We start from the raw sequence: 8,417 nt of genomic DNA, 5'->3' as shown, positions 1-8,417 counted from the left end.
TCGTTTATTTGCATTACTCATGAAATCTATATGAAAGATGGAAAATGTTTTCTGACATGCATTGTATAGACATAAACTTTTATTTTGTCATGCTGTCTCTGAAATGTGAAAAAGAGCAATATTTGAAAATCTGAAAATTCGTGCATTGATTAGAATGATGCTCTGAATTTTGTTTTCAGAATGTGATAATGATCTGAATATGTTTCGATAATTGTTTTGTTTTGATAAGGCATTTGAAAACCTTTGGCATTGTGTACTGATTTTGTATCTGACTCTGTCTCTGCTCTCCTCTGTTTGGGTTGGTACCAACTCCTTTATTTCTGAGTGCACCCACTTTGGAAGCAAAATGATTTTTATGTGGTCTTTTCTGTGTGCACACTCAGGACTCCAAGAATAACAAGAAGATTTCACCTCTGTCTCTGCTTGGTTTGGCCACCGCGGATAGCACAACTCTACGACAAAGGTTAAACATGGTCTCTACTTTGTGAGATGCTCTGTTTTGATGTGATGATGATGCTCAGGTTATATTATGCCAAAGTACTCTAAGTTTTATGTGTCTTAAAAACATCGTTCTGTTACATTTTAAAATATGTCTTGTTCTGCATGCTAATTTTGAAAGATATTTTTGTTATACATACTGTACTTTATAAATGCTCATATTTGCACGCTAGTATATATCATTTGCTTACTGAGTTGTTGATAACTCATCCCATAGTTTCAAAATATTTTTCAGATGATTTGAATATTTCAGCTGAGGATCAAGATTAAGGAGCATATGCCAGATGATTTTTAATCATAGTGGACTAAGCATTGAAGATTTCTTTGTGTATTGGTGTTTTTGTTAAGAAATCTTGTCGTATTCTAATTACTTGGTATTTTGGAAAGTTGATTATATTAAGGAAATTAGTCTGAAACAAAATATTTTATATGATATTGAGATTTGGATTTTATGAATATATTGTTAGAATGTGAGTTTAAGTGACAATGAGTAACTCTCCGACTCCTACAGGACTGAGGCGTTACAGTTATAATGAAATGTTATGTTACCAACTCATTGAGAATGAGTCTGCAAACAATGTAGTTTCAACATGAGTTGTACTACGGCCACTAGCATGTACTCACAGTGCATATGAAGAATTGTGACAATATCATACGTTATAATGTTAATGTTAATGATGGCTTTAATATTGATGAAATATTATATTTTTGAAAGATGAGTTGGAGTATGTTCTCTGTAAGAAAATATACGTCAAAGTTTTCTGAAAATATTGAGCAATCTGGATAGGAGATAAATACTGATTTTCTTCATAATATGCATATCATATTTATCATTGGTCATGCATAATTTATCTTTATACACGTTGATTGTTAACTTACTTAGATTTCAATGAATCTTACTGTGGTGGTCCCACTACAAATCCTCTCAAAATGTTAGAAGTTGTAACAGGACTGGAGGAGATCGACTAGGATGGACCAATTTTTTTTTATATAAATTTTATATTTACTCACATTTTTTTAAAAAAATTATGACATTTGAACACTCAACGCAAATATTATCCCGCTTGAGGATCTCATTCATTTGTCCTGTTTCAATTTTTTTTTTAATTTTTTTATATAGTGATTAAGAAAATGTTAATTAATAATATTATAATTTTTTTTAAACATATTTAAAAGTTTTAAAAAATTATATGAAAAACATATTTAAAAGTTTTTTTTTATTTTTTTTCACATCATTTTTTTAATATTTTTTAATATTTTTTAAAAAAATTATAATATTATTAAATAATATTTTCTTAATTACTAAAATAAAATAAAATAAAAAATAAGATGAAAAGAGCAACGAGATGCTTGAACGGGATTCCAGTGAAATCTCTAGCATTGCCCTTTCCCTAAACAATGAGAGGTGGTCTCGAGGTAAGCAGTGAAGGCTAGTGGCGTAGCTTGAATACAAGCAAATGCTGTGATCTGAAGACTGATCCCCGTATATAAGCACGAGGCCACTGCACGCTCTCCTACTCTTGACTGAGGGAAGCAATTCTTTCTTCCAAACCCTAGCACAGCGCCCAACAAACCACCCCGCACCATCTCCCTTCGTCCTTTCTCTCGCCGTAGGTCATGTTGCATTTCCGGCTATGTGATGCTGACCGGATTTTTTGTTTTCGGTTCTAGAGTACAGTAGTACATTGTGGGTAATGGCTTCCGCATGCGTCAACAACATCGGGATGTCGCCCGATAACATTTTCGACTGCCCTCTGGCGACATTCCCTCCGTACGGTTGGCTCAGTCCTCGCATCTCTTTTAGCCGCGAAGAAGACTCATCGAAACTTGCCGGAGTCAAAGCTCCCTCCGCCGCTGCCATGGAACCTTCCGAGAAGCCAGATCCAGAAGCTTCATCTACCGATTTTGAGTTCAGGCTCGAAGATCCTGTCGCTATGCACCCTGCCGACGAGCTGTTCTCCGAAGGAAAGCTCGTGCCTCTCCAGCTCTCAGCGGTAAAGCCCTCGGTCAACGAGCCCACAACCTCGTCGGAGATAATGTCGCCGGAGTCCACCAACTCCCGGGGGAGAGCCGAGGTTTCCGGTACGGACTCCTACCTGTTTTCTCCAAAAGCCCCAAGGTGTTCGAGTAGGTGGAAGGAGCTTCTAGGGCTGAAGAAGTTTTACCAGAACGCTAGCATCAAACCTGAAACCCACAAGGCGACTTGGAGCGCTAACCCTAGGTCTCTGAAGCATTTTCTCCACAGAAGCTGTTCAAGATGCTCGTCATCTTCTGACGCGTCGATGAGCCTCCCGTTGTTGAATGACCAGGACTTTGAGTCGGTTTCCATGTCCTCGCGCCTCTCTCTTTCCTCATCATCCTCTGGACCCGAACACGATGATGTCCCTAGGCTTTCCCTTGACACTGACAAACCAAACTCGAACCCGATTTCTCTTCACCGGAATCCCAACAACCCACCAAGGATGAGAATGGTGAAACCGAGGGCAATATCGTCGGATAATAATACAAATCCGATGAGGATGGGACGAAGCCCGATGAGGGGAACGGGGGAGCAATCAGGTGGGGCGGGGAGTAGAGGGGTATCCTTGGATAGCCCGAGAATGAACTCGTCCGGCAAAATAGTGTTTCAGAGCTTGGAGAGGAGTTCGAGCAGTCCGAGTAGCTTCATTGGAGGGCCAAGGACGTTGAAGCATAAGCAGAGGGGAATGGAGCGCTCATACTCGGCGAACGTGAGAGTCACTCCGGTTCTCAATGTTCCGGTTTGTTCGCTTCGTTCCAAGTCGGTCTCTGTGTTTGGGTTAGGCCAACTGTTCTCGTCGCAGCAGAAGAGAGAAGGTAACGGGAGCAATAGAGGCTCGCATGGTAACTGCAGGAACCGCACTGATCGAACCTGAGGGACCGGACGAACCATTGGGTCATTGCTATTATTTGAATAAAGCAAATATTGATCACGTGAGAGATAGTTGGGTTTGTTTGGTTTCTAGGTAGCCAGCTACTTAATTCTGGATTTCTTTCTTTCTTTAACTGATTTTAGGTCGTGCATGTGTCGTGTAAATATGCGGGGAGGAAGGATTGGGGATCTTGAAGCTGGCTTTTGTTTCCTGATAATTTTTTTGATCTTTGGTCGTTGTCACTGTAGATGCTTCCAAGTAAGTTCTCTACTCTTAACTTCAACTTTTAGTTCTGTCATGAGAGTTACTTTAATCTGACGTTATAATTTTTTAAAATTTTTATATAAAATATAATAAATAATTTATTTTTTAAATTAAAAAATAATAATATTTAAAAATAATATTATTTTATTTTATTTTTATTTAAATTATTTCATTTTACTATCTAAAATCTCAACTTAACAAATTAAAATTACGTTTAGAGATTTAATTGAATTGAATTGAGATAAAATGTTAATATTATTATTATTTTAAAATTTAAAAAAATTAAATTATTTTTTATATTTTATATATTATTAAAATGAGTTTCAAAACTTAAAAAAATACTATTTTACCAACTTATTTTGTGATTTATTTTATCTGCATTTTAATTATTTTTAATATTTTTTATTTAATAATTAAGAAAGTAATTATTAATATATTAATATTTTTTTATATATTTTTTAAATTATTTTAAAATAATAAAAAAATATGAATAAAAAAATTAAAAATAAAATAAAATAGTGAATTTTGCAAGCGGTCAGTTTCAAATAAAAAAAAAACCAATGTAGAGAGCAGCAGATATTTTTCCTCCAGTATTTTGGTCTTTCTATCTCTGAAAGATATAGGGTAAGTTTGGGGGTGAGATGAGAATTTTATGTTTTGTTTTAAAGTTTAAAATATTAAATTTTAATATTATTATTATTTTGAGATTTAAAAAATGTGTATTGGGATTTGAAAAAGTTGAATTGTTTATTATATTTTGTATGAAGATTTAAAAAAAGTGTAATGATGAGATGAGATGAGAATTTTATATTTTGTTTTAGCCTCCAAACCTGCTCATAGAATCTGTTTTCATTTTCAATTTAGTTTTGGTGATCAAGAGGTTTTCTGACTGATCGGAAATCTATTTGTTAAAGGGAAAAATTTATTTTGCATTTATTTTATTTTTCTATTTGACTGCTTGACAGTTTTTAATTTTATTTAGTTATTAAAGAATTGATGTTAAAAAAATAATTTTAAATGTATTGAAATAATTTTTTATTTTTAAAAATATTTTAATATATTAAAAGAATATGAAAAAAAAAATCAGAAAAAAAATTCAAAAACCAAAATGGTGAACTTGAGCTAATTACTGTGAGCGTCGACTCTCGTATGATTTTGTTGCCATTCTCTGTATCTGACGTTGTTGTTTAGCGCGGAGCAGTTGTGGAAAATGATACGGAGATTCAAACTGTAGATCAGAGGCGCCAAGCTTAGCTCCATCGCTTTATTATGTTTGGTTTATTTTTATTTTAAACTTTTTTCATACATTTATTTTTTATATTTTTAAATATTTTTAAAAAATTTACATAGTTAAAAAATATTTTTTAATCATTAAATAAAAAAAAATCTATTGAGACCCACTGTCAGGGCAAACCCTCGTTGGGTTTAGCGTTTTCTTATGAAGTTTTTTAGCCCGTATCCCCATGCTCCTAAGTAAAGAATAATTTATAAAAATTAAATATTTTAATCGTATAAAAGATCTTGTTACTTATAACATAGTTTGAAGCTATTCTTTTACATATTTTTTTAAATATATTTAAATATTTAGAAAAATATATCAATTCACTAATAAATATTTTCTTAACTATTAGGTAAAAAAGAAAGAGCATCGATCCATTTGGAGGGTCTAGTTTATCAGTCTTCCATGTATTTTCCTTTTATAAAAGTAATCGTATAAATTGATATGGTTTGATATAATACGTTGGATTATAAAACGTTTTTTATTATAAAATAGATTCATTTATCATATGAAGTCATGTCAGTTAATGGATTTACTATTGTCAGATCTTTTTGTGACTATAATATCTTTTTATAAAATATTTAAACTTTAATTGGTAAGTAGACATGGGTTGGGTGGTGGGTGTGGAGGAGGTGACCTAAGTGTGAAATATTAGGGTTACGTTTGGATGTTGAGATAAGATGATATAAGAAATTTGTGAATAGTAGTAAAATAATCGAATTAAAATATTTTATAGGATTTTGTAATTTGAGAGAGAAAAAGTTGAATAAAAAAAATTATAAAATCAAAATATTATTATAATATAATTTTTGTTTGAAAGTTTGAGAAAGATATAATTATTAGATAATGATTGGATGAACATGTTAAAAATTTAAAATTGAAAAATATGTATTTGAGTAGTGTTTGAATGTTGATATAAGATATGATAAATTGAGATCATCTAAATATTCAAATGGAACATAAAGGATGTGTAATTGGTTAACATGCTCTTGTTACCGAAAACATTTTGGATGGACACAGAAATTCCTTATGACTTCAATTGTATGTAATTCGAATTGCCTCATAAAGTTGGCCATGGTTGCCTTGATCGAAAGATGCTTTTATTCCTCAACTAGCAGTAGCCCCCTTTGTAGGGGTCAGTCAAATTAGTAATTTATAATTTAGCTTCAAGATAAAGTTGAAAATCAATTTAATAGATAAAATCAAAAAGAGATAAGACAAGTTGACTCAGACTTCTAAAAAGAAATAGACTCGTACTCCTAAAAAGAAAAGTTTTTACAAGGCAAGTTAAATACAATCACTCCAAAGAAATAAACCTCTACATAAAGAGGAGATCCCCAATAAATCTAAGGAACTCTCCAGAGGCTCTCTACAAAAGCTCCATACGTACAAACTCTACCATATATAGTGACCACCAAAGGATCTTCCTTAAATTCCTCCATTGTATTGTAAGATATGTGAGGGCATGAGAGATTATAAAATCACCTATTATAGTGAATTTTGCCCCCAAACAACCCGTGAACATATGCCGAACCACATAAATCTGTGTGTCTCTCTTTATCTATTTTTATTTGTTTGTTTACTATTTATTTCATGGATAAACGTGAAGAGTACCATATTGAAGCTTGAATCACCAACGTGGGCCGAGAATCATTATTTCCTCCCTTCCAATCTGGTTTGCAAATTTTATGCATTAACAGTTGGTGCCGTCTGTGAGATCCGACTTTTCATTATTTCTGGTAAGTGGTAACGGTAGGAGGATAATTCTCTGGCTCACGAGATCTTCTTCAGAAAATACCAGATAAGATCCCATCAACTTTGTTATTTATACTCTAACAATGTAGTGGATAAAAAAAAAATGTGTAAGTGTTGAGTGCATTGTGCGAGGGTAGCATGCACAATTCATGTAAAGTGCCAGGATTTGGATCTACAGCCACCACCCCATAGCACGAAAGGATTCGAGGGTGGCTGCCTTGCATAGTGGAGACACTGCGATAGCGGAGCCCCCCATCGGCCGCTCATCGCAGCGGTGCGCTGTGCACTCCTTGCATAGTGCTGGCGGAGATCAACGAGTGGTTGGATACCCACATGTAATTGGCCACTAGAAACTCGATGGTATAATTTTTATAGGTTTTACGAATCTCGTGAAAACTTATGGAGTTTTCACGAATCGACCAATCACGTAGGTTTTTAGTATGTCAGTATAGTCAGTGTTGCTACTCACTATGGTGCAAAAATCACGATTTTATTTATTTGAGATAGTTTAAAGTGTCAGAATGTGATATAGTTTGTGCCATTAGACTCAGTTGATTATTTAGAATTTTATGGAGCAATAATCTCATTTTTAATTTTCGGACGAAACGTTTGTTTGAAAACGTGTTTTGTTTATTTCGAGGAATTTTGGGGTTGAATTTTCATAAACGAATTATACAGTTAGTTTAGTATGTATATTTAGGTCAATGCAAAGTTTAATGTTCACTTTCCCAAAGTGAATAATAACCTAAATAGTAGCATCTAGTGCAGTGTTTTCAAAATTACAGTGTGAAATGTCCAAATTAGGTCAGAGAAGTTTTATTTGGACACATAGCAAGATCTTAGCCAGACTTGATAAATAATATTGGACACTTGGCACCAAGAGGAACCATGAGATGGTTTGTGAAGGAAATCAAGGTGTGAGATCATGCCACCTAAGCAAAATCTTATTCCATCCAACTATCCAAATTGTGTCAAACCAAAGAAGGTTTCAACCCTAGTGAAACCCTAAATACTTAGAATCCAATTGAAACCTCAAAAACTTAGTTGAAACCGAAACCCTAATCGGTTTTTCCAAACCCTAAAGTTGGCCTCCAAATCCTATTTGATCCAATTTCTAGCATTGTGTTTAATCACTTGATTAAATCACTTTCACATGCTATTAATTTCTCAAATTCATGTTATGACATCATTATCCAACCCTTTAAACTATGAAAATTAGTTTTGACCTCGATAGCATTTCAAACCCTAACCAAACCCTCTTTAAACCTCAAATGAAGCTCACTTGTTTAAGACCCACAAAGTTTGGCCACCTTGGCAAAGCTTCTTGAGGAATTTTCCACTCACCCATGGCAGGCCATCCACTGCTCCTAACAACCCCAAAGTCGTGCATGATGTGAAGACCAGAGGCCATCTCACCGCCACCCGTCTCTTAGAAGTTTCCTTGGCAGAAAATCACTCACAATTTGTACCTTTTTTTGACCTAATCATCATACCTCAAGATATCATACATGGTCATACCTCATTTTTCAAAAGTACTTGAGGCGTGCAGGTCCCCACGTCCCTCACTTCACCACTTTTCGCCCCCATTTTTGGACAGAAACCCTTACAAGGCCTCTAAGGCAGATTCCAGAGGATTTTGGCATGCCATTTTTGAAACCATTTTAAGTATCTCCTAACAATGATTCATTTCTAAAGGATGTCTAGTTTCCGTAGGCATCTCGTTCGTTTGA

General features: G+C 34.3%; 1 protein-coding gene across 1 annotated transcript; it reads left to right on the top strand.

Annotated features, from left to right (window-relative positions):
- Positions 1–1,859: 1,859 nt before the first annotated feature.
- LOC109004749 lies at positions 1,860–3,648 on the top strand. The gene has a single exon (XM_018983419.2). The coding sequence runs from the start codon at positions 2,193–2,195 to the stop codon at positions 3,390–3,392; it is 1,200 nt and encodes a 399-aa protein (XP_018838964.1). The 5' UTR covers positions 1,860–2,192; the 3' UTR covers positions 3,393–3,648.
- Positions 3,649–8,417: the final 4,769 nt, after the last annotated feature.

Source organism: Juglans regia, unplaced genomic scaffold (assembly GCF_001411555.2).
Source record: "Juglans regia cultivar Chandler unplaced genomic scaffold, Walnut 2.0 Scaffold_10, whole genome shotgun sequence".
NCBI classification, from domain to species: domain Eukaryota; kingdom Viridiplantae; phylum Streptophyta; class Magnoliopsida; order Fagales; family Juglandaceae; genus Juglans; species Juglans regia.
The sequence above is the reverse complement of the archived record's forward strand: the minus strand, read 5'-3'. Positions and strand labels throughout refer to the sequence as shown.